This window comes from Molossus molossus, unplaced genomic scaffold (assembly GCF_014108415.1).
Source record: "Molossus molossus isolate mMolMol1 unplaced genomic scaffold, mMolMol1.p scaffold_m16_p_1, whole genome shotgun sequence".
NCBI lineage: Eukaryota > Metazoa > Chordata > Mammalia > Chiroptera > Molossidae > Molossus > Molossus molossus.
Window position 1 is genome coordinate 188,684,663 of NW_023425344.1, and position 26,544 is coordinate 188,711,206.

The 26,544-nt window shown below is 43.2% G+C and overlaps 1 protein-coding gene across 1 annotated transcript in view; it reads right to left on the reverse strand.

The window, feature by feature from the left end:
- Positions 1-26,544, reverse strand: part of USP50 (ubiquitin specific peptidase 50) — a 59,564-nt gene that overhangs the window by 2,498 nt on the left and 30,522 nt on the right. Inside the window, exon 7 of the mRNA XM_036240672.1 lies at positions 26,061-26,193. Coding sequence (XP_036096565.1) covers positions 26,061-26,193 — 133 coding nt within the window. The remainder of the gene's footprint in view (positions 1-26,060; positions 26,194-26,544) is intronic.

The following is a 26,544-nucleotide window of genomic DNA, read 5'->3' on the forward strand; positions in this document are numbered from 1 at the left end:
CAAGGACTTTAGATAATGGAATTATGAAATAGAGACATCATTTAAAATTATTATAGATATATGACAGAAGAAAGCTACCTTAAAAAATAACTAAATAGAAATTATAGAAATGAAAAATGTACTATTTCAAATTTAAAATTTTTAGTGTAGAGACAAGTCCAAAATGGTGGCATAAGAAGGTGCTGAGCTTGCTGCCTCCCAAGAACAGAATGTACACCTGTATTTAGGGCCATTCCTCCTGAGAGGCAACTGAGGGCCAATTGAACAGCTTTTGCAGGACAAACCAGAGAACACAGAGAAGCAACAGCTCTCTGGAGCTGAGGGAACTCTACAGAACCAGAGGAACCACAGTACCATTGTTGACATTTCTCCTGTGCTTGGATAAGGCGGTGGGAATTCCAGCCAGGGGCTTTGGTTGACCTGTAGTGCTTTACAGTGCATCCACAGCCACTCCCGCTGGAGAAGCAAGGTGCGTGCGCATGCACAGGACTGCTTCACCAGAAGGTGCAGAATTAGCAAAGTGCTGCAGTACCTGCATGACTACATGGGACGCCCCGTCCAGGGAAAGTGCGGAACTAGCACAGAGCTGCAGTGCACACTCACGTTTGCCCCATCCAAAGTGTGGAACTCCCAGAGAAAGTGCAAGAGGAGCAAAGTGCAGTACGTGCACACACAGCCGCCTTGTCCAGAGAAAGTGGAAGTGGTAGGGTTGCCAATGACACTGGTCAGACCTGGCTTGGACAACAAAGTAACAGGGTGGGCCATGCATAGCTGGCAGCCCTGCCCAGGTCAGGAGGGCAAGGAAAGGCACACACATAAGGCTGCCCCACAGTGACTCTGTTCTGGCAGAGGACAGCCGGAACAATAAGGAGCTACTGCATGTGTGGGTACACCAGACTACCATGCCTGGTACCTGTTCCTTCTGGTCAGGAGGCATACCAGGCACTGCACGTGCCCACCCTGGTTAGAACTGGCCTACCAAGTCATGCAGCACACAGTCAACACGGAAGCCACTTTCTCAAGACTGGGAGACATAGCTACTTCATCTAACTCATAGGAAGAAACACAGAAGTCAAACAAAATGGGGAGACAAGAATATGCTCCAAATGAAGAAATGAGAAAAATTTAAACAAAAAAAACTTAGTGAAATGGTGGTAAATGATGTGCCTGGAAAAGAAAAGAAATGGTCAGCCCTGGCCGGTTTGGCTCAGTGGTTGGAGCGTGGGCCTGTGGACCAGAGAGTCCCAGGTTCAGTTCCTGCTAGGGGCATGTACCAAAAAAGAAAAAAAGAAAGAAATGGTCATAAGGATGCTCAAAAAACTTGAGATTATCGGATAGAGGTACCCAGAACTTCGACAGAGAGTTAGAAAGTATAATAATGAACGAATCAGAGCTGAAGAACATCATAACCAAAATGAAAAAAATACATTAGGGGGGGTCCTGGCTGGGTAGCTCAGTTGGTTAGAGTGTCATCCCAATACTTCAAGGTTGTGGGTTTGATCCCTGGTCAGGGCACATACAAAATCAACCAATGACTGCATAAATAAATGGAACAACAGTTGATCTCTCTTTAATCAATAAATAAAAATTTTAAAAAATACATTAGAAGGAATCAACAACAGATTAGTTAATACAGGACTGGAAAGAAAAAATGTGGAAATCACCAAATCAGGACAGCAAAATGAAAAAATAATTTTAAAAATATAAGGGACCTCTGGGACAACATCAAGCACTATAACATTTGCTTTATAGAGTTTTCAGAAAGAAGAGAAAGAAGGAGGCAGAAAGTATATTTGAAGAAATAATGTCTGAAAAGTTTCCTAATCTGGGGAAGAAAATAGGTGTCAGAGGTTCAGAGAATTCCAAAGAAGATGAATCCAAAAAGGCCCACAGCAAGACCTAGTACAATTAAAATGCAAAGGTTGCCTGGCCAGTGTGGGTCAGTGGTTAGAGTGTCGGCCCACACACCAAAGGGCTGTGAGTTTGATTCCCAGTCAAGGGTACATATCTGGCTTGCAGGTTCAGTCCCTGGCTCTGGTCAGGGCATGTGCAGGAGGCAACCAATCATGTGTCTCTCACATCAATGTCTCTCTCTCTCCCCACCCCTCCTTTCTACACTCTTCTAAAAAAATCAATGGGCCCGGCCAGTGTGGCTCAGTGGTTGAGTGTCACCAAGAGGTCCCCAGTTCGATTCCCAGTCAGGGCACATGCCCAGGTTATGGGCCTTATCCCCAGTGGGGGGCGTGCAGGAGGTGGCTGATTGATGTTCTCTCATTGATGTTTCTCTCTCTCCCTCTCCCTTCCTCTCTCTCTAAAATCAATAAAGGAAAATAGCTCACATTTGCAGCCAAGAAATTAAAAAAAAAAATCAATAGAAAAAATATCCTTGGGTGAACAACAACAAAATGGCAAAGGTTAAGAATAAAGAACAAGATGGCAACTAGATGGAAACAAGTAACATACAAGGCAAACCCCATAAGGCTGTCAGCTGACTTCTCAGCAGCAACTTTACAGGCCAGAAGGGAGTGGCAGACATATTTAAAGTGCTGAAAGAAAGGAACACAACCAATGTCCAGCAAGGTTATCATTCAGAATTGAAGGAGAGATCCAGAGTGTCCCAGACAAGTAAACACTAAGGGAGTTTATCACAACTAAACTGGATTTACAAGAAATGATAAAAATGTTTTTTAGCCCAAGCCAGTTTGGCTCAGTGGTTGGAGCGTCGGCCTGCAGACCAGTCCCAGGTTTGGTTCCCGCTAGGGGCACCTACCAAAAAAAAAATTTTTTTTAAATGTTTTTTTATGTCAAAAAACACCATAACCATAAATGAGAAACCAGGAAATAAATAAATCATACTATTACAGCAAATATATAATGAACACAGTGAATCAACCACTTAGAAAAACTATGAAAATAAACAAAAGCATCGAAAGTAACTATAACTATAATAAGTAGAGGGTAAACAAAACAAAAAGATAAAAAACATGATGTGAAGAACATAAAGCGTGAAGGGGGAGTAAAGAGATAGTGTTTTAAGAGTGCATTTGAGCCCTGGCCGGTTTGGCTCAGTGGTTAGAGCGTCGGCCTGCAGTCCGGAGAGACCTGGGTTCGGTTCCCGCTAAGGGCACGTACTTTGGTTGCAGTTTGTCCCCGGCCCTGGTTGGTCGTGCGGGTGGCAGCCACTCGATGTGTCCCTTCACATCGATGTTTCTCTCTCTCTCTCCCTTCTTCTCTCTCCCTCCCACTCTATCTGTACAAAAAATGGAAAAATATCTTCGGGTGAGGATAAAAGAAAGAAAGAAAGAGAGAGAGAAAGAGAGAGAGAGAGAGAGAGAGAGAGAGAGAGAGAGAGAGAGAAAAGAGAAAGAAAGAAAGAGAGAGAAAAGAAAGAAAGAAAGAGAGAAAAGAAAGAAAGAAAGAAAGAAAGAGAAAGAAAGAAAGAGTGCATTTGAATTTAAAAGTTTATCAGCTAACAGAAGACTTTATATAGATGAATATATATATGAATCTTGTTACCACAAACCAAAATCCTACAAAAATACCAAAAAAATAAAAATAAAGAGAAAGGAACCCAAACAAAATGCTAAAGAAAATAAATAAAAAGAAAAGAGCTCAAGAGAAGAAGAAAGCAACAGAGAAAACCACAACAAAGTTAACAAAATGGCAATACTCATATACCTATCAATAAAAGTGAATGGACTAAGTCCAATCAGAAGACATAGGTTGGATTTCCAGTCAAGATGGTGGAGTATGGCCCTGGCCAGTTAAGTTCAGTGGTTTGAGCATTGGCCCATGGACCAAAAGTTGCAAGTTCGATTCCAGTCAAGGGCATGTACTTCAGTTGCAGTTTGGTCCCCGGTCCTGGTCAGGGTCATGCAGGAGGCAACCAATCAATGTGTCTTTCTCACATTGATGTTTCTCTCTTTTTCTCTCTGTCTCCCCCTCCCTCCCTCCCACTCTATCTGTAGATAAATGGAAAAACATCCTCAGGTCAGGATAAAAAAAAAAGATGGTGGAGTATATAAACCTTGTGCTTGCCTCCTCCCATGACCAGCATACACTGCTATGCCACAAGAATTATTTTTAAATATGTTTTTTATTGATTTTAGAGAGAGAGGAAGGAGAGGGAGAAACATCAATGAGAGAGAACCATTGCTCAGCTGCCTCCTGCACACCCCCTACTGGATATCGAACCCACAAATGGGGCATGTACCCTGACTGAGAATCAAACAAGTGACCTCTCAGTGCACGGGACAACAGCCAACTGAGCCACACCAGCCAGGGCTGCCATAAGAATTTTTAAAAGATGCAATTACTGACTATTTAGTCAGGGGGCACTGATCTCTTTTCCCTTAGGTTGTCAAATAAAATTAGCGAAGGCTAAAATAATAACAACGGTCTGGTGTGAATGCCCTTTCTTAAACCATAAATATATAGATCATACTCTATTGAGTTGCATCTTATTGGTCATGTCATATAATAAGGTTGCATCTGATTGGTTCATTCTTGATACCAGAAATCCTTATATACAAGTATTTAAAAAAAAAAAAAAAAAGATGGCTTTGGATGCCCTGGCCGGTCAGATGTTAGAACATCGGCCTGCAAACCAGAGAGTCCTAGGTTTGGTTCCCACTAAGGGCACGTACCTTGGTTGCAGTGTCCCCACCCCAGTTGGGGTCGTGTGGGTGGCCACCCCTTGATGTGTCTCATGTCGATGTTTCTCTCTCTTCCCCCCTCTCTCCCCCCTGCTCTGTCTGAAGATACATGCAAAAAAACGTCCTCGTGTTAGGATAAAAAAATAATCATAATAGCCCTGGCCAGTTTTGCTCAGTGGTTAGAGCATCGGCCTGCGGTCCAGAGAGACCTGGGTTCGGTTCCCGCTAGGGGCACGTACCTCGGTTGCAGTTCGTCCCTGGCCCTGGTTGGTCGTGTGGGTGGCAGCCGCTCGATGTGTCCCTTTCGCGTCGATGTTTCTCTCTCTCTCTTCCTTTCTTTCCCTCCCACTCCATCTGAACAAAAAAATGGAAAAATGTCCCCTGGTGAGGATAAAATAAATAAATAAATAAATAAATAAATAAGGCTTTGGAGCAAAAAAGTGTAGTTAATTACTTTTTATACCTATATATTTTGGGGGGGTACCACAGAATTTTAGTATTAGTTTATATGTTGCCGTGAGATGAAAAGTTGAAAGCCACTGCCTTACATCAAAAGAAACTAGAGCCCTGGCCAGTTTGGCTCAGCGGTTAGAGCGTCGACCTGCGGTCCCGAGAGACCCGGTTCAGTTCCCGCTAAGGGCATGTACCTCAGTTGCAGTTTGTCCCCAGCCCTGGTTGGGTTGGGCGGGTGGCAACTACTCGATGGTCCCTTTCACATCGATGTTTCTCTCTCTCTCCCTCCCACTCTATCCGAAAATGTCCTTGGGTGAGGATAAAAAAAAACGAACTAGAAAAGCCCAAAGTGAGTAGAAGGAAGGAAACAATAAAGATCAGAGCTGAAAGAAATTAAATAGAGTCTTAAAAAGAAATAGGAAAGATCAATGACACAAAGAGCTGGTTTTTGAAAATATAAACAAAATTGACGAATCTTTAGTCAGACTCATCAAGAAGAAGAGAGAGAGAACCAAATACATAAAATCAGAAATAAAAGAGAAGTGACAAGTGACACCACAAAAATACAAAGGATTGTAAGGGAAAACTACAAACAATTACATTCCAACAAATTGGACAACCTGGAATAAATGGATAAATTACAAAAAACATATAATCTTCCAAGGCTGAAACAGAAAGAATCAGAAAATATGAACAGACCAAAAACTGCTAATGAAATTGAATCAACAATCCAAAAACTACCAACAAAAAGCCCTGGAGCGGATAGCTTCACAGGTAAATTTTACCAAACATTCAAAGATGAACTAATACCTGTCCTTCTCAAATGATATCAAAATAACTGAAGAGAAGGGAAGGCCAGCTCTTTACCTGATACCAAAACCAAAGAAAGACACCACACACAAAAAAAATAAAATTATAGGCCAATATCCCAGATGAATACAGATGCAAAAATCCTCCACAAAATATTAGCAAACTGAATTCAGCAATACTTTAAAAAGGTCCTATATCATGATCAAGTGAGATTTATTTCCAGGATGCAAAGCTGGTTCAGTATCTGCAAATCAACATGATACACCACATAAACAAAATGAAGGATAAAACTCATATGATCATATCAATAGATGCAGGAGAAGTATTTGACAATCTAAAATCGATTTATGATAAAAACTCTAAGTGGGAATATAGTACTTCAACATACTACAGGCCATATATGACAAACCACAGCTAACATTATACTCAATGGTGAAAAGCCTAGAGCTTTTTTGTTAAAGATCAGGAACACTTCCATCTTTTTTATTCAACATAGCTCTGGAAGTCCCAGGCACAGCAATCAGACAAGAAAAAGAAAGAAAAGGCATCTGAATTGGAAAGGAAAAAGTGAAACCATCATTATTTGCAGATGCCATGAGAGTATCTAGAGAATCATAAGGATTCCATCAAGAAACTATTTAAATAGCCCTGGCTGGTTTGGCTCAGTGGTTAGAGCATCGGCCTGCAGTCCAGAGAGACCCAGGTTTGGTTCCCGCTAAGGGCATGTACCTCGGTTGCAATTTGTCCCCGGCCCTGGTTGGTTGTGCGGGTGGCAGCCACTCGATGTGTCCCTTTCACTTCAATGCTTCTCTCCCCATCCCACCCCCTCCCTCTCTCCCTTCCTCCCTCCCACTCTGTCTGAACAAAAAATGGAAAAATGTCCTCGGGTGAGGATTCAAAAAAAAAAAACTATTAAAATAAATTCAGCAAAGTACCAGGATACAAATTAATATTCAGAAATTTATTCAGCATTTTTATACTGTAATAATGAACAAAGAGAAATTAACAAAATAATCCCATTCATAATCACATCAAAAAGAATGAAATACCTACAAATAAATTTAACCAAGTAGGTGAAAGACCTGTACTTGGAAAACTAAAAGACACAGAAGAAAGAAATTGAAGAAGATACGGAAGAATATACTGTGCTCAAGAATAGAAAGCATTAACATTGTTAAATGCCCTTCTCACCCAAAGGAATCTACAGGTTCAATGCAGGCCCTATTAAATACCAATGGCATTTTTCACAGAATTAGAATAAGTACTCTTAACTAAAGTACAAAAGACCATGAACAGCCAAAGCAATTTGAGAAAAAAGAAAAAGTTGGAGGTATCATTCTCCCTGATGTCAAACTATACTACAAGGCTATGGCAATAAAAATAGCATAGTACTGGCATAAAAACAGACACACATAAAAATAGAGTCCAGAAATAAGCCCATCCTTATATGGTCAATTAACCTATAACAAAGGAGGCAAGAATATACAATGTGATAAAGACAGTCTCTTCAGTAAATAACATTGAAAAACTGGACAGCCACATGCAAAAAAACGTGAAATTAGACCACTTTGTTATACCATATACAAAAATGAACTCAAAATGGATTGAAGACTTAAATGTAAGTCCTGAAACCAGAAAACTTCTAGAAGAAAACATAGGCAGTACATTCTTTATATCACTTTAGTAATATTTTTTGGATATATCTCTCCAGAGAAGAGAAACAAACAAATGGAACTACATGAAACCAGTTTTTGCTCAGCAAAGGAAACCATCAACAAAATGCAAAGGCAATCTAATGTCCTGGCCGGTTTGGCTCGGCAGTCAAAGCACTGGCCCATGGACTGAAGAGTCTTGGGTTTGACTCCGGTCAAGGATACTTACCCTGGTTGCGGTTTGGTCCTTGGCCCTGGTCAGGGTTATGCAGAAGTCAGCCAATCGATGTGTCTCTTGCACATCGATGTTTCCCTCTCTCTCCCCCCCTTTCTCTCCCACTCATTCTATCTGAAAATAAATGGAAAAATATCCTCAGGTAAGGATTGAAAAAGAAAAAAGGCAATCTACTGAATAGGATAAGATATTTGCCAATGATACAGTTGATGAGGGCTTAATATCCAAAATACATAAGGAGTTCATAAAAATTAATAGCAAAAAAATCCAATTTAAAAATGGGCAGATGACCTATTAGACATTTCTCAAGAGAGTACATACAGATGGTCTACAGATATATGAAAAGAGGCCCAACATCACTAATGATCAGGGAAATTCAAATTAAAACCACATGAAATATCACCTCACACTTCTCAAAATGACTGTCATCAATAAATCAACAAACAAGTGCTGGCGGTATTGTGGAGAAAAAGGAACCCTTGTGCACTGTTGGTGCGATTGTAAATCGGTGCAGCCACTGTCAAAACCAGCATAAATGTTACTTAAAAATTAGAAGTAGAAAAACCATATGACCCATCAATTCCATTTCTGGGTATTTATCCAAAGAAATCCAAAACACTAATTTGAAATGATTTATGCAACCCTATGTTCATTGCAATAAAATTTACAATAGATAAGATATGGAATCAACCTATGTGTCCACTGATAGATGAATGGAATATTACTCAGCCATAAGAATAAAATTTATTGCCCTGGCCAGTGTGGCTAAGTTGGTTGAAGTGCTGTCCCATATCCAAAAGGTGGCAGGTTTGATTCCTGGTCAGGGCACATACCCAGGTTTCAGGTTCGATCCCTGCTTGGGGAACATCAGGAAGCAACCAATTGATGTTTCTCTTTCTCTCTACTTTCCTCTCTCTCCAAAATCAATAAAAAACATTTTTTAAAAAATGAAATTTATCATTTGTTATATCATGGATGGACCTAGAGGGTATTATGCTAGGTGAAGTAAGTCAGATAAATACCATGTGAACTCACTTATTATATGTGGAATCTAAAAACAAAATAAAAGAACAAACAAAACGGAAACAAACTCATAGATACAGAGAACAAATTGATGGTTGCCAAATGAGTGAGGTTGGGGGCATGGGTGAAAAAGATGAAGATGATAGGGCCCAGCCAGTGTGGCTGTGGACTGAGCAACCCATGGACTGAGAGGTCCCAGTTCCATTCCCAGTCAGGGCACATGCAGAGGTTTCAGGCTTGATCCCCAGTAGGGGGCGTGCAGGAGGCAACCAACGATGTATATCTCACATTGATTTTTCTGTCTGTCTCTCCCTTTCTTTCTAAAAATACCAATAAATATATTTTTTAAAAAGATGAAGGGGCCCTGGCCAGTTTGGCTCAGCGGTTAGAGTGTCGGCCTGCGGTCCTGAGAGACCCGGGTTCGGTTCCTGCTAAGGCGCGTACCTCGGTTGCAGTTTGTCCCCAGCCCTGGTTGGTCGTGCAGGTGGCAGCCACTCGATGTGTCCCTTTCACGTCGATGTTTCTCTCTCTCTCTCTTCCTCTCTCTCCCTCCCACTCTATCTGTGCAAAAAATGGGAAAAGTGTCCTCGGGTGAGGATAAAAAAAAAAAAAGATGAAGGGGATTGAGAAGTACAAATTGCCAATTATAAAAATAGTTATAAAGATGTAATATACAGTATAAGGAATATAGTCAATAATATTGTAATTATGTATGGTGTCAAATGAATACTGGACTTATTGGGTTGATCACTTTGTAAATTATATAGATATTTAATCACTATGTTGTACACCTGAAACTAAATAATACTGTATGTCAATTGTAATTGAAAAATAAATTTTAAAAAGATAATAATAATAATAACAATAAAACTTTGTAAAAAAGACATAGGGTGGCAGAATGGATAAAAACAATACTTATCTAGCCCTGGCCAGTTTGGCTCAGCGGTTAGAGCATCACCTGCGGACCAGAGAGACCCGGGTTTGGTTCCCGGTAAGGGCATGTACCTCGGTTGCGGTTTGTCCCCGCCCAGGTTGGGGTCGTGTAGGTGGCAACCAGTCTGTGTCTCTCTCATGTCGATGTTTCTCTCTCTTCCTCCCTCTCTTCGTTCTTTCTGAAGATAAATGAAAAAAAAAAAAAAAAAAAAGACTTATCTATATGCTGCCTACAAGAGACTAACTTTAGATTGAAAGACAAACAGAAAGCGAGAGGATGGAAAACAATATTCCATTCAAATAGAAATAAAGAGAAAGAAGGTATAGAAATACAAACATCACACAAAATAGACTTTAAAACAAAGACTGTGAAGAGACAATGTAGTACAACACATATAGATCAAGGGGTCAATCCAGGAAAAGAATATAACAATTATAAATATCTATGCACCTAACATAGGAGCACCTAATATATATAGCAATTATGAATGGACATAACGGCAGAAATTAATAGTAAAACAATACTAGTTCGGATCTTTTTTTTTTTTTTTTTATCCTCACCCAAGGACATTTTTCCATTTTTTGTTCAGATAGAGCGGGAGGGAGAGAGGAAGAGAGAGAAAGAGAAACATCGATGTGAAGGGACACATCGAGTGGCTGCCACCCGCACGACCAACCAGGGCCGGGGACAAAGTGCAACCGAGGTACATGCCCTCAGCGGGAACCGAACCCGGGTCTCTCTGTACCACAGGCCGACGCTCTAACCGCTGAGCCAAACCGGCCAGGGCACTAGTTCGGATCTTTAATACTCCTCTTATCTCAATGGATAGATCGTCCAGACTCAAAATTAACATGGGAACAATGGCCTTAAATTTCATATTAGACCAGATCAACTTAACAGATATTTTTAGAACATTTCATCCACAAACTGCAGTATAAATTTTTCTCAAGTGCATATAGAACATTTTCCAGGATGGACGTCATGTTAGGTCACAAAACAAGCCTCAATGAATTTGAGAGTATGGAAATTATATCAAGCGCATTTTCTAACCACAATGGCAATGAACGAGAAATCAACTACAGGAAGAACTGGAAAAAAACACAAAACATGGAGAATAAACAACATGCTACTAAACAACCAATGGATCAAGGAGGAAACCAAACAAATTTTAAAACTACTTGAGACAAATGACACATTTTCTTTATCCATATATCACAACGGAATACTACTCAGTAATAAAAAAGAATGAAATCCTGCTATTTGTGACAACATGGACAGATAGAGAGGGCATTATGCTCAATGAAATAAGTCAGACAGAGAAAGAATAATACCACATAATTTCATTAGTATGTGAAACTAAAAAATATCAAAACAAATGAACAAACAAAAAAAGATTCATGGGAAAAAGAACAAAGTGATCGTTGTCAGAGGGAATGGTTGGAGGGACAGGTAGAAAAGGTGAGGAATATAGTCAATAACGATAACTTTGCACAGTGACAGATGGCTAGTACACTTAGTGTGGAGATCATAATGTAAGATATATACATATCAAATCACTATGTTGTACACCTAAAACTAGTGTAATATTCTATGCCAACTATAATAAAAAATAGCAATTTAGTGTACAAATTAAATGTACATAGAATTGGAGAATTCATAAACTGTAAAAACAAAATGGAGAAAATTACACTAAATGCAGTAGTGACAGAAAATTAAATAAGATTCAGTATATCACTAGTAAACGTTCTAGAAGAGAAAAGTATAGGAGCAAGATAATATTAAAAGTGATTATGAAATTGATTAATGAAAGATGTGAATCTTCAAATTTGGGAAATACAACAAACCAAGGATAAATTAAAATAATACTGCAGGACAATGAAAGCAAAGAGAAAAAAATCTTAAAAGCAACCAGAAAGAAATGATCGTCCATAAAAGAATGACCACCTAGCCCTGGCCGGTTTGGCTCAGTGGTTAGAGCCTTGGCCTGTGGTCCAGAGAGACCCAGGTTCGGTTCCCACTAAGGGCATGTACCTCGGTTGCAGTTTGTCCCCAGCCCTGGTTGGTCGTGTGGGTGGCAGCCACTCGATGTGTCCCTTTCACATCAATGTTTCTCTCTCTCTCTCTCCCCCTCCCGCTCTATCTGAACAAAAAATGGAAAAATGTCCTCAGGTAAGGATAAAAAAAAAAAAAAAGAATGACCCACCTGATGGTACTTCTCCATGACTGCCATAGAAACCAAAAATAATACAATAGCTTCAAAATGATGAAAAAATAAAAAGTATTAATGCAGAATTGTTTCTAGCTAAATTATTCAAGAATCAAAGTGAACTAAAGACTTTCATCAAAGACTCAGAGACTTCGGGATAACAGACCCTCAATGAAAAGTCGACTGAAATAAGTCCCACAGAAATAATGGAAACTGAATACAAATGGAAGAAGTGACATATGAAAGAATGGTTAACAACAACAACAACAACAACAAATTGTTAACGATCCTGGTAAGTCTAAACCAACAATGAACTGTTCAAAACCATGATAAACAATGCTTAAAACCAAAATGCTGAGAAATAATAATAGATGTCAGAGGAATGGCAATGTGAGAGGTCTCCCTGGTCTCTCCCCTTGAAGTTTCAACAATTTCAACAGCTGTAACTCAACAAAGGATTGATTCCCTGTTCAACGCACAAACGTGTCTGAGATCTGTGCACTGAAACGTCGGGCAAGCGGGAGCAAACTGGGGAGGTGGGAAGGGAGAAGAGCTGAGACAGTGACAGGGCTGCACCCAAAGCTCGCAGCCTGGAGCTCACTGTGAGTCTCAGCCCAGGGAGGGGAGGAATCAGGTTGCCACTCCCTCCAGCCTGGAGAAGCAGAGACACAGTGAGCCATCCTGTGGGGGTGGTCAGTACACGCTGCAGCTGAACCCAGTGACCTGGGCAGGAACGAAGCACAGAGGTGCAGCCGTGGTTGTCTGAAAACTGGCTCCCCACACAGAGAAGCAAGGTCACGGAGCCTGGCCACCTCCTTTCACCCTCCCAGAGTGGCAGCAGGCCCCAGAACAGGCTGTGGCACTGCGTGTCGGGTTGCAGAGCACACTATCTGCAAACCTGAGAACTGGTGCCACAGAAACGTGTTTGCCCTGAGCAACAAGAGCCCTCTGTGAGTAATCCAGAGTCCGGTGGAGATACGAGGGGAGGTCACTGAGGTCTGCCCGTCACCATTATGGGAGAACACAGGCAGCGGCCAGCTGCCCCCAGCTCACCCATGGCAGCTGCACCGCCAGCAAGGTCTGCACGCAGGGGGCAGCGCTGGGATTTCACGGGTCTGGAACCCCATCGCCCAACACATTCCACCCACAGTGCTGGTCCCGAGACCAAAGCGACCTGAACACAGAGGAGATGCCCACCTTCCCAGGGAACACGGGATACTTTCTACCACCCCACAGAGATCTGAGACGCCAAAGCAGTGTAAGAGAACGAAAATACTTGTGCTCCAGTGCCACATACTAGAAAACAACAGAAAGACTTCTGATCAGTATACTGGAGAAAGGTTCACCCTGCACAGCTACATAGACAGAGAAGGAATCCATCAAATACGATGAATAACCAAGGTAACAAGGCAGCTCACAAATAGCACTTAAAATCTCCAGAAAAATAAACGTAAAGACATGGAAATAGGTGATTTAAATGACAGAATTCACAATTGCAGTTCTGAAAAAACTCAGTGAGTTACAAGAAAACACAGATAGGCAGTTTAATGAACTCAGAAACAAAATCAATTAACAAAATGAGTTACCAAAAAGATTGAAGCTTTTAAAAAGAACCAAACAGAAATTCTGGAGATGAAGAACTCAATAAGAGAGATCAGGAATGAACCAGCAAGCACAGGAAATAGAGCTGACCAGATGGAGGAAAGAATGAGTGATATCAAAGATACAAATCTAGAAGTGACGCAAAGGGAAGAGAGACTTGAGCGTAAAATAAAAATGAAAGAGCTGAAAAATATGGTCCTCACCTCCTCCCACAACCACATCAAAGTTACAACTAAACTACAGAACAAACTTCCTTCAGAACCGCCTGAAATCAAGCTGAATGAAAGTCCTACAATAACGAAATTACAGCAGCAGCCACATGGAGACTGGTAAAAGGGGCGGAGGGCCCACACCCACATGTGGCAGATAAAAATCAGGAGGAAGCCCTGGCCAGTTTTGCTCAGTGGTTAGAGCTTTGGCCTGCGGTCCAGAGAGACCTGGGTTCGGTTCCCACTAAGGGCACGTAGCTCGGTTGCTGTTTGTCCCCAGCCCTGGTCATGCGGGTGGCAACCACTCGATGTGTCCCTTTCACGTCGATGTTTCTCTCTCCCTCCCACTCTATCTGAAAAAAAATGGGAAAAAAATGTCCTCGGGTGAGGATAAAAACAAAACAAAAATCAGGAGGGATATTCAGCTGTGAATGTCCTCCCTGAGGAGCGAGGGGTCCCTGTCCCACACCAGGCTCCCAGCTCAGGGTTCCAGTGCCAGCAAGAGAAGTCCCCATCACTTCTGACTGTAGAACCAGCAGGAACTGAGGTTGAGGAAGGCAGAGGCTTCTGGAGTCCCAGGCAGTTCCTCTTAAAGGGCCCACACACAGACTTACTCGGACTTGTTCCCTCTGAGCTTCAGCATGGGAGAGGCAGCTTGAAAGGCACCAGAGACATATGGGAAGAACTGAGTTGTTTGGCACTGGGGGAGAGGGCTGGAGAGGCAGCTTTCTCCTGAACAGACTTGCTGTCGGAGGCCTTTGTTCCTTTGGTGAGCCCTTCCCTGGGGCAGCAGACAGCCACCATATCTGGGACTCCAGCAACCTGGCTCACACTGGTAGCCCCGCCCTGGTGACTCCCTGAGGCCCTGCCCCACCCAACTTTCAGGCCCACCCAAGCTGTTTCCAGTGGCTTTACCATAGGTTTGGCCTGTCTTGGATCCAGCTTCAGAGTTTCCTAAAATCTCTCAAACAAGCAGCATCTGGTCTCAGCGAGCCCCATACCTCTCATTAAGTGGCCCCAGGCCTGGCACTAGCAGCAGCCAGCCTTGGTTCACAACTTGGCTTTTCCTGGGAACCTCCAAGCCCAGCACATCTGCAGATCACTTTGTAGCTTATGCCAGGTGGCCCTGGAAAGAACACAGGCAGTGGCTGACCTTGCCCCAGAGCCAGCACACGCAGTGGACAGCTCAGACCATGTCGAACCACCACCACCCAATTACCTCCACAAGTGATATACTCAATGAATGGACTCAATGGGTACCAGAGCCCTGATGAAGTAAGTCTTGCTCTGTGTGGTGGGCCCCTACACATCTGATCCCCCAAGGTAGTCAGAGGCCAGTGGTCAGTGGGCACAGCCAGTCCTCGCAGCAGATCAGCCTGAGTAAATCCCTCCCATTGATGTGCCAACAGCAATCAAGACTCCATTACAACAAAAAGGTGTACTGTCCACATTAGGGATGCACTCGAGGGACCAGCTGGGGTGATCAGGGAGGCTGTGTCCTACAGGACACATACAACAATAGGCCACCCTTTGAAGCCTAGGAGACATAGCAACTCTACTTACTACATAGAAAGAACCACAGGGAAGCAGCCAAAATGAGGAGACAAAGAAACATGTTCCAAATTAGAGAAAAGAACAAAACTCCAGGAAAAGAATTAAACAAAATGGAGATAAGCAATCAATCAGATGCAGAGTTCAAAACACTGGTGATAAGGTTGCTCAAGAAACTTGGTGAAACATTCAAGGAACTTAATGAGAACATCAACAACATAAAAAAGGACAAGTCAGAAGTGAAGGATGCACTAACTGAAATAAAGAATAATTTACAGAGACTCAATATTTGAGTAGGTAAAGCCAAGAAGCAAACCATCAATTTGGAATATAAGGAAGCAAAAAACACCCAATCAGAACAGCAAAAAGAAAAAAGAATCCAAAGAAATGAGGATAGTGTAAGGAGCCTCTGGAACAACTCGAAGCGTGCCAACATTCGCATCACAGGGGTGCCAGAAGGAGGAGAGACAGAACAAGAAATTGAAAACCTATTTGAAACAATAATGACAGAAAACTTCCCTGACTTGTTGAAGGAAACAGATGTGCAAGTCCAGGAAGCACAGAGAGTCCCAAACAAGATGAACCCAAAGAGGCCCACACCAAGACACATCATCATCAAAATGCAAAAGGTTCAAGACAAAGAGAGAATCTTAAAAGCAGCAAGAGAAAAACTGTTACCTACAAGGGAGCTCCCATAAGACTGTCAGCTGATTTCTCAAAAGAAACATTGCAGGCCAGAAAGAGATATTCAAGGTGATGAAAAGCAACGACCTACAACCAAGATTACTCTATCCTGCAAAGCTATCATTTAGAATTGATGAACATATCAAAGTTCCCCAGACAAGAAAAAGCTAAAGGAGTTCATCACCACCAAATCAGTATTATATGAAATGTTGAAGGGTCTTATTGAAGGAGAAGAACAAGAAAAATATGAACAATAAAGTGGCAATAAATACATATCTATCAACAATTGAATCTACAAACAAAATGAGCAAGCAGAACAGAAACAGACTCATAGATGCAGAGAACTTTTTGTTGCTTGCCAGATGGGCAGGGGCTGGGGGGCTGGGTGAAAAAGATGATAGAATTAAGAAGTACAAATTGCCCTGGCCAGTTTGGCTCAGCGGTTGGAGCGTCCGCCTGCGGTCCAGAGAGACCCGGGTTCGGTTCCCGCTAAGGGCATGTACCTCGGTTGCAGTTTGTCCCCGGCCCTGGTTGGTCGTGTGGGTGGCAGCCACTCGATGTGTCCCTTTCACATCGATGTTTCTCTCTCTCTCTCTCTCTCTCTCTCTCTCTCTCTCTCTCTCTCTCTCCCTCTCTCTCCCTCCCACTCTATCTGAACAAAAAATGGAAAAATGTCCTTGGGTGAGGATAAAAAAAAAAAAAAAAAGAAGTACAAATTGATCATTAGACTGATGAACCTCAAAGGGAAGGGGGGAGGGAGAGTGGGATGAGATAAACCAAAGAACTTCTATGTAAATACGCACAACCAATGGATACTGACAATAGTGTGGGGAAGGCAGGAACGGGGCAGAATTGGGGAGGAGGGGGACAATGGGGGAGAAAAGGGGGGTTATCTGCAAAACATTCAACAATAAAGATGAGTTAAAAAAATAAAAATATTCACTATTTTTAATTTATGTAAAAAAAATAAAGGAATTTCATAAATACAGGCATACCTCAGATCTTGTCATTGGTTCCAGACCACCACAACAAAGCAAGTCTCAAAACAAAGTCTGGAAACAAAGCAAGTCCTCTCACACTAAAGGAGTCTCACACTAAAGTGAGTCATAATCTTTTTCTGCCGGTGGAGGAGGGTCTTGCTTTCAGTTTGTAAAACATACACCACATGTGCAGCACAATACATCAAAGTGCAATGAAACAGGTACACCTGCAGTTCAAAATCTTCCATCAAAGGGAACAGGTGTGTTTACAGGTGAGTTCTATCAATCCTTCAAGAAACTTTTCATTAGTGAACTACACAAATCTCTGTAAAGGAGAGGGGGGAAAGCTCCTTTAACTCATGAGGTCACTATAACCCGAAGCCAGACAAAGACAATTCAAAGAAGAAAAGCACACTGGTCACTTTCACTGAAGAAGACATATGCAAAAACATTAAAATGTTGTAAACCAAACCCAGCAAAATTTTTCTAAGATAATTAAATAATGGCCAGATTGTATTTATCCCAGAAATGCAAGAGTAACAAAGTTAGAAAATCTATAAATGTAATTGAGCATATTTACAGATTAAAAAGAGGCCCTGGCCGGTTTGGCTCAGTGGTTAGAGTGTCAGCCTGCGGTCCAGAGAGACCCGGGTTCGGTTCCCACTAAGGGCATGTACCTCGGTTGCAGTTTGTCCCCAGCCCTGGTTGGTAGTGCGGGTGGCAGCCACTCAATGTGTCCCTTTCATGTTGATGTTTCTCTCTCTCTCTCTCTCTCTCTCTCTCTCTCTCTCTCTCTCCCTCCCACTCCACCTGAACAAAAAATGGAAAACATGTCCTCGGGTGAGGATAAAAACAAAAAAAGAAGAAGTCAACCAGATTAAAAAGAGGTTCAAGCCCTGGCTGGTTTTGCTCAGCGGTTAGAGCATTGGCCTGCGGTCTGAGAGACCCGGGTTCAGTTCCTGCTAAGGGCATGTACCTTGGCTGCAGTTTGTCCCCGACCCTGGTTGGGTCGTGTGGGTGGCAACCACTCGACGTGTCCCTTTCACGTCGATGTTTCTCTCTCTCTCTCTCCCTCCCACTCTATCTGAACAAAAAAAAAAAATGGAAAAAATGTCCTTGGGTGAGGATAAAAAAATAAATAAATAAATAAATAAAATAAAAAGAGGTTCAAGAGAGCCATAGCATCTATATTATTGGGGGGGGGGGGGGCGGGATTTAATAGAAGTTAACACCTTTACAAGATGCACAAAAACTGTTACCAAAACCAAAAAAGAAGTACTCATAACCTGATAAAGTGTAGCTACTAAAAGCTTACAGCAAGCATCACTCTTAATTATTCCCTTTAAAATCAAGAAGAAAAAGGATACTCTCCCAGGCGGGAAGTATGGTGATTTAGGAGAATCCTGAACTCACCTTCTCCCAGGAAACACAGAAAAACCCACGGGGCTTGAGTTCACAATCTTGAGATGCACGAGGTTACAAGGAACCGAGACACAATTGCTGACGCTCGGACTCACCTGCCCCACTGCTCAGGATGGAGGCAGCCGACCTTATGTGGATGAGGTTCATTTGCCAACTTGAAAGCATTGGCCTGAGAGGCAAGCATCTGATTTAGCACATGTCTAAGGCTGCTGGCTGGCAGCAACCATCTTCATGTTCCCCTCTGCCTCACCCTAGCCAGTGGGCGCCATCTCCCTGCTCCCCACCTCCGCCCGGCACCCTTTAGACATTCTCCCCACCAGTGGACGCGTCTTCCCGTGTTCCCTTGCCATGCTCAGAGGGCTGGTCTCTCCCAGGCGGGAAGAAAGGAGTTTTTGTTCTTATTGAGGCAACACTGGTTTATAATGTCATGTTTCAGGTGTGCAGTATCATCATATCTGTGTCTACTACGTTGTGCTTACCCCCGAAAGTCTCGTTTCCATGTGTCACCATACGCTTGAACCCCTCTGCTCATCGCCACTCCCCTCCAACGACTTTTTCCCTCTCGCAACCGCCACTCTGTGGTCTTCTTCTGTGATTCTACTTTTATTTTGTTTGGGTTTGTTTTTTATAATCTACATATAACTGAGATCATACTGTATTTGTTTTTCTCTGTGTGATTTATTTCATTTAGCATTATACCCTCAAGATCCATCCACACTGTCACAAATAGTAAGATTTCATCTTTTTTTTTTTTTTTTTATCCTCACCCGAGGACATTTTTCCAATTTTTGTACAGATAGAGTGGAAGGGAGAGAGAGAGAGAGAAACATCAACGTGAAAGGGACACATCGAGTGGCTGCCACCCACACGACCAACCAGGGCCGGGGACAAACTGCAACCGAAGTACGCGCCCTTAGCAGGAACTGAACCCGGGTCTCTCCGGACCGCAGGCCGACGCTCTAACCGCTGAGCCAAACCGGCCAGAGCGACATTTTTCATTTTTTGTTCCGAGAGAGTGGGAGGGACAGAGAGAGAGAGAGAGAGAGAGAGAGAGAGAGAGAGAGAGAGAGAAACATCGACGTGAAAGGGACACATCGAGTGGCCGCCTCCCACACAACCTGAACAGGTCTGGGGACAAACTGCAACCGAGGTACATGCCCTTAGCGGGAACCGAACCCGGGTCTCTCTGGATCGCAGGCTGACGCTCTAACCGCTGAGCCAAACCGGCCAGGGCCATCTTTTTTTTTTTTTTTAATCCTCACCTGAGGATATTTTTGCATTTATCTTCAGACAGAGTGGGAGGGAGAGAGGGGGGAAGAGAGAGAGAGAAAGATCAATGCAAGAGAGACATATTGACTGGTTGCCACCCACACGACCTCAGCCAGGGCCGGGGACAAACTGCAACCGAGGTACGTGCCCTTAGCGGGAACCGAACCTGGGACTCTCTGATCCGCAGGCTAATGCTCTAACTGCTGAGCCAAACTGGCCAGGGCGATTTCATCTTTTTTTTTTTTTTTTTTTTATCCTCACCCGAGGATATTTTTCCATTTTTTGTACAGATAGAGCGGGAGGGAGAGAGAAGAAGGGAGAGAGAGAGAGAAACATCGATGTGAAGGGACACATCGAGTGGCTGCCACCCGCACGACCAACCAGGGCCAGGGACAAACTGCAACCGAAGTACGTGCCCTTAGCGGGAACCGAACCCAGGTCTCTCCGGACCGCAGGCCGACGCTCTAACCGCTGAGCCAAACTGGCCAGGGCAATTTCATCTTTTTTTATGGCTGAGAGGCTGAGTAGTATTCCATTGTATATATGTGTGTTCACATCTTTTTTTATCCATTCATCCATCATGGACACTTAGGTTGTTTTCATATCTTGGCTATTGAAAATAATGTTGCCCTGGCCGGTATGGCTCAGCAGTAAGAGCATCAGCCCGAGGACCAAAGAGTCACGGGTTCAATTCTGGTCAAGGGCGAAGAGAAGAGAAGAGGAAGGGAGGGGAGGGGAGGGGAGAGAAAGGGAGGGGAGGGGAGGGGAAAGAAAAGAATGCTTCAGTGAACACAGGGGTTGAATAACTCAATCACATGATAGTGAACATAATATCCACACCGCTTTCCATAGTGACTGTACTAATTTACGTTCCTACCAACAGTGCACACAGGCTCCCTTTTCTCTGCATCCTATCCATACTTGTTAGTTCTTGTCTTTTCGATGATAGCCATTTTAATAGGTGTGATGTGTCCGAGAGCCTGGGAACTGGCACCAGGCAAACTGCTCAGCCGTTACCTCGCTTACCCAACCAAAACTCCCTCCCTGTTTCAGGAACTGTTTGCCCCAAACTCATACATCAACTCCTGTCCCATTCTCCTGTCCTAGTCCAGGAACTGTTTGCTCCAGGACAATAGACTCACATTCCAGGGGCCCCCATGCGTAGCCCCTCAGGACCTAACCCTAACAACAAGTTCCCGCTGCCACAGGCGCAGATATAAAAATCACAAACCCCAGCATCGGGCGCGGCTTCTCGGACTCGACCCCCCGAGTCTGTGAACCCGCCCGGAGTGTACCCAATAAAGCCTGATTTCTGCTTATTCGGCTGTTTGGCTCTCTGGTTTCTTCCCACCTCCCACCGGCGGCACCTGGCTACCTTACATGATGTGATATCTCAATGTGGTTTTAGTTTGCATTTCTCTGATGCTGAAGATTTTTTTTGTGTGCCAGTTGGCCCTATGTATATTTTCTTTGAGAAAATATACAGATCCCCATCCCCATCCCCATTTTTAAATCAGGTTGTTTGGTTTTTTTGTTTTTTTTTGTTGCTGTGTTATATGACTTCTGTATATATTTTTAATATTAACCCCTACTAGATGTATGGTTTGCAAATATGTTTTCCCATTCAATAGGTTGTGTTTTCCTTTTACTGATGGTTTCCTTTGCTGTGCAGAAGCTTTTTAGTTTGATGTGGTACCATTTGTTTATTTTGGCTTTTGTTTCCCTTGCTGTTGTTATAACTCAGTGCCATTGACCTAAACTCCCAGAGGCCTTCACAACAACCAAAGGGGTTGTCAGTTTACTCATTTACTGAAGAACATTCTTCACTAACTAATCCCTAAGTAATCGCTAACCCTGGGGTAATAACTAACCCTTGAGTAATCCTGGGCGGCACCAGGGATAATCTATTGAAAACATCTTGACCTTTGAGATGTCTGGGAAACTGAGTAACAGGTAATTAACTAACTGCTAAATTCCGCTTCTGTAACATGCTTGCTTACACGTAGCACCCCCCTTACAAAATCCTATAAAAAGGAGCCATTTTAGCTCTCCGGGGCCGCAGTTACTCCTGTGTGGGACATACTGCAGGTGCCTGCGGACTTAGCTCAATAAACTCCTTTTATTAAACCCCATCTCGGCGTCTGAGTTTGGTCGATCTCCTGGGTTACAACACTGTCAGAGTCTAATCCACAAAAACATCACTAAGACAGATGTCAAGCAGCTTACTACGTATGTTTTCTTCTATGTATTTTATAGTTTCAGGTCTTATGTTCACGTCTTTAATCCATTTTGAGTTAATTTTGTGTATAGTGTAAGAGAGAGGTCTATTTCATTGTTTTGTATGTGGCTGTCCAGTTTTTCCAGCACCATTTATTGAAGAGACTTTCCATTCTCCATTGTGTGTTCTTGGCTCCTTTGTTGTAAATTCGTCTTTCAATGAGAGAGGCCAGTTTGCTTCCAGGAGCTTCAACCTGAGGGGCAGGCTCTGGCTTGGCACACAACCAGGGGCCCATGGAGGGGCTCTTGGGGTAGATAGGCTGGTGGACACCATCTCCGTGCCCTCCCTCTGCCTTTCTCCAGCTCACCGGTATCTCCCAGAGAGGAGCTCATACCCTCCTCTGGCGCCCCAGCTGCTGCCAGGGAACACCTCCACATCGCCGGGCTCTGGTGGCCCAGGGGCTTACGCCTGTGGGTCCCACAGGACTTTAACCACAGAGGAAAAGTTCTTAAACTGCTACCACCACCAAGTCACAGCAAGAGGTAACAGACCCAGAGCTCTCTCTGTGAAAGTGCCCTATTAGCTTCTCATCATAACTGCCGAGGGACAGGCTTCGAATTAAAGACACATGTATGGGCTGGCTGGGACCCTCGGAGGCAGGCACTAGCTCTCTTCTCTCCCCTGGCTGTGCCCTAGGGTGCCAGGATCACCCGAGGAGAGCTTTTACACGGGTCTGGTGCCCTGGTGTTTGTGGCTGCTGCCCAGGGGACTCCCCTTGATCACCTGGCTCTGGTGCCAAGGGGAGCTTATGTTCTCGGGTCCCATAGGAGGATAACAACTGGAGAGAGAGTTCTTGACAGGCTCCCGGCCAGGGCACTGCACAGATAGCAGAATGAAACACACCCATCTTCCCGTGAAAGGGCCTATTTGCTTGTCTTGGAGTGGCAGGCTCTGGTTTGGTACACAACCAGCGGCCAGCAGAAGTGCTCTCAGGAAAGACAGACCGGTGGATGCCATCTCCGCACCTTCCCTCTGCCTTATACAGCTTACTGGTACCTCCCACAGACGAACTCATCCAGTCGTCTAGAGTCTCAGTTTTTGTGACTGCCACCCAGGGGACACCTTCAGATCAGCTGGCTTTGGTGACCAGCAGGGCTGACCCTTGCAGTCTCACAGGAATGCATATACTTGCTTACTTTAAAAGCTGCTGCCCAGGCCGGCCAGTGTGGCTCGGTGGTTGAGCGTCGACCCATGCACCAAAAGGTCACTGGTTCGATTCCTGGTCAGGGCACATGCCCAGGTTGTGGGCCAAATCCCCAGGGGATGGCATGCAGGAGGTGGCCAGTTAGTGTTCTCCCTCATTGGTGTTTCTGTGTCTCTCTCCCTCTCCCTTCCTCTCTATTTAAAATCAATACAGAAAAATGTTTTTTTAATAAAATAAAAGCTGCTGCCTGAATGTAGGTGCTAATTGGGATGTCCCACCTTGGCACACTGGCAGGTCTTGTCACGATGGTAGCTACAGGGAGCTATTGAAAACAGCAGCCAGCTTGGACAATCATAACAGTTTGAAAGACAACCAAGACTAGGACAGCATTGAATAAAAGGTTCATCTCCTTCATAAGGCCACTCATAAGGTGGCTGATTTTTGTTTTTATTTAATTTTTATTCATTGATTTTAAAGAGAGAGGAAAAGGGGGGAGAGTGAAAGAGAGGGAAACATCAATTTGTTGTTCCACTTATTTATGCATTTATTGGTTGATTCTTGTATGTGCTCTGACCAGGGATTGAACCCGCAACCTTAGCATATTGCGATGATGCCCTTACCAACTGAGCTACCCGGCCAAGGCTAAGAGGTAGTGGCTGTTTTATCTAATGAATAAAAACCATCACAGAGTGTGTTCCAGGTCAAAAGAAAATGAAGAAACAAAGGAATATGTTTCAAATGAAAGAACAAGATAAAACCGCAGGAAAAAACCTTAATGAAACAGAGACAAGTAATTTACCTGATAAAAAGTTCAAAGTAATGGTCAACAAGATGGTCACCAAACTCAGGAAAAGAACAGATGAACACAGTGAGAACTAGTTCAACAAGGAGATAGAAAATATCAGACAGCATCAAGGAGAAGTCACAGAGGTGAAGAATACAAAACTGAACTGAAAAATATACTAGAAGCATCCTGGCTGGTTTGGCTCAGCAGGTAGAGCGTTGACCCACAGACCAAGGAATCATGGGTTTGAGTCCAGTCAAGGGCACGTACCCCTGTTGTGGTTTGGTCCCCAACCCTGGTCAGGGTTGTGTGGGAGGTAACCAATTCATGTGTCTCTCTCACATCAATGTTTCTCTCTCTCTCTCTCTCTCTCTCTCTCTTCTCCCTCCCACTCTATTTGAAGATAAATAGAAAAATATCCTTGTGTAAGGATTATTATTGTTTTTTTTATCCTTACCCGAGGACATTTTTCCATTTTTTGTTCAGAGAGAGTAGGAGGGAGAGAGAGAGAGAGAAACATCAACATAAAAGGACACATTGAGTGGTTGCCACCCACATGACCCAACCAGGGCCGGAGACAAACTGCAACCGAGGTACGTGCCCTTAGCGGGAACCGAATCTGGGTCTCTCTGGACCACAGGCCGACGCTCCAACCGCTGAGCCAAACTGGCCAGGGCAGGATTATTTTTTAAAAGAAAAATGATAAATATACTAAAAGGCTTCAGTGGAGTAGATGAAATGAAAAAAAAATAATCAGTGAACTCAAAGACGGCAATGGAACTCACCCAATCAGAACAGCGAAGAAGAAGAAGAATTTTAAAAGAATGACAATAGCTTAAGGGACTTAGGGAACATCATCAAGTGGACTAACATTTGCATTACAGGGAGCCAAGAAGGGAAAGAGAGAAAGGGGCAGAAAATTTAAATAGAGAAATAATGGCTGAAAACTTTCCTAACTTGAGAAAGGAAATAGACATTTATAAATATATATATTTATAATAAGAGACCAAAAGCCTAGAAGGTTCCAAAAAAGATGAACCCAAAGAGATCCATATTATAATTAAATTATAATATTATAATAATATTATATTTTATAGTACTTTAATAATATAACATGCCAAGACATATTATAATTAAAAAGTCAAAAATTAAAGACAAGGAGAGAATCTTAAAAGCAGCAAGAGAAGCCGTGGCCGGTTTGCTCAGCGGTTAGAGTATTGGCCCATGGACCAATGAGTCGCGGGTTTGAATCTGGTTAAGGGCATGTACCTCAGTTGCGATTTGTTCCCGGCCCTGGTTGGGGTCATGCAGGAGGCAACAGGTAGATGTGTCCCTTTCGTGTCGATGTTTCTCTCTCTCTCTCTTCCTCTTTCTCCCTCCCATTCTATCCGAACAAAAGTGGGAAAATGTCCTTGGGTGAGGATTAAAAAAAAAAGCAGCAAGAGGAAAACAACTTGTCACTATAAAGGAACCCCCTCTGCCTAAAACTATCAACAGATTTTTTTTTTAGCAGAAACTTTGCAGTCTAGAAGGGAATAACACAATATATTCTACCCATACTGGGGGTTCTAGCCAGTGTAGTTGGACAAGGAAAAAAAATAAGAGATGTAATAATTGGAAAGAAGAACACTGACATTTGCCAAAAAATTTAAAAATGTAAAAAAAATTGACAATTTTAAGTATACTTTTAAAAACAACATTAAGGAGAAACAAAGCTTTTATATGTTAATATAGGTGAATGTCCTCATGATCTTTGGGGGGGTAAGTTGTGCTCTATGCCTGCATCATTGAATCTACTCCTCACAACAAACCTATAAAGTGAGACACAGTGCTCCTCTTCTGTAGATGAGAAACTGGCGTAAGAGTCCCAGATCATGTAACTAGTAAGTGGCAGAGTCAGGATCTAAACTAAGACCTATTTTATTTTTACAAAGTCTACGTGGTCTTACTCTCTTTCATTCCGTGTGTGTGTGTGTGTGTGTGTGTGTGTGTGTGTGTGTGTGTGTGTATGTTCCAGGTCAAAGAACGGAGTCTCCAGGCTCTATATTTTGTATTAAAAAGGAACAGACAGGAGAAGTCAGGGAGAGATAGGAGTAGGCACTTAAGCAGATAATTCTACAGTTTCCTTTAAATGTGTGTTATTTTAAATAGTTGTAGTATTTTACTCACCACCACTGCACAGAGGTTATATTTAGGATGTTTCCGGAAAACTGGACAAATGTAAGGAGTTAGGTCCAAGTTAGTGAGTGGGTAATGAATATCCGTTCTCAGTTTTCTTTTCATTGTCCCCAGAATGTCAAACCTGGAGAGATAAGACATGTGTGAAATATAGTGAGTTGGTGAACCACTCATGAATGAAGTCCACATACTCGATCAGCTCTAAGCACAGTTTCAAGTAATTTCTTGGAAAGATCACTTGGTGCAGACCTCTACACAAAGATTGTTTCTTATCTACATGTATTTAGAACCTCCACGTCCACAGGCCTTGCCTAACCTGAGACGGGAGAGGGCCAGCAGCTAGAGCCAGGATGTGAGACAGCAGAGTGAATCCAGTGGGAGGGGAAGCCGGGATAAGCCAGGCGCCCTGGGGAGCAGAATCACACCGACAACCTCCCAGGCTTCAGGGCGGCTGCTGCCCTGCACTGGGACCGCG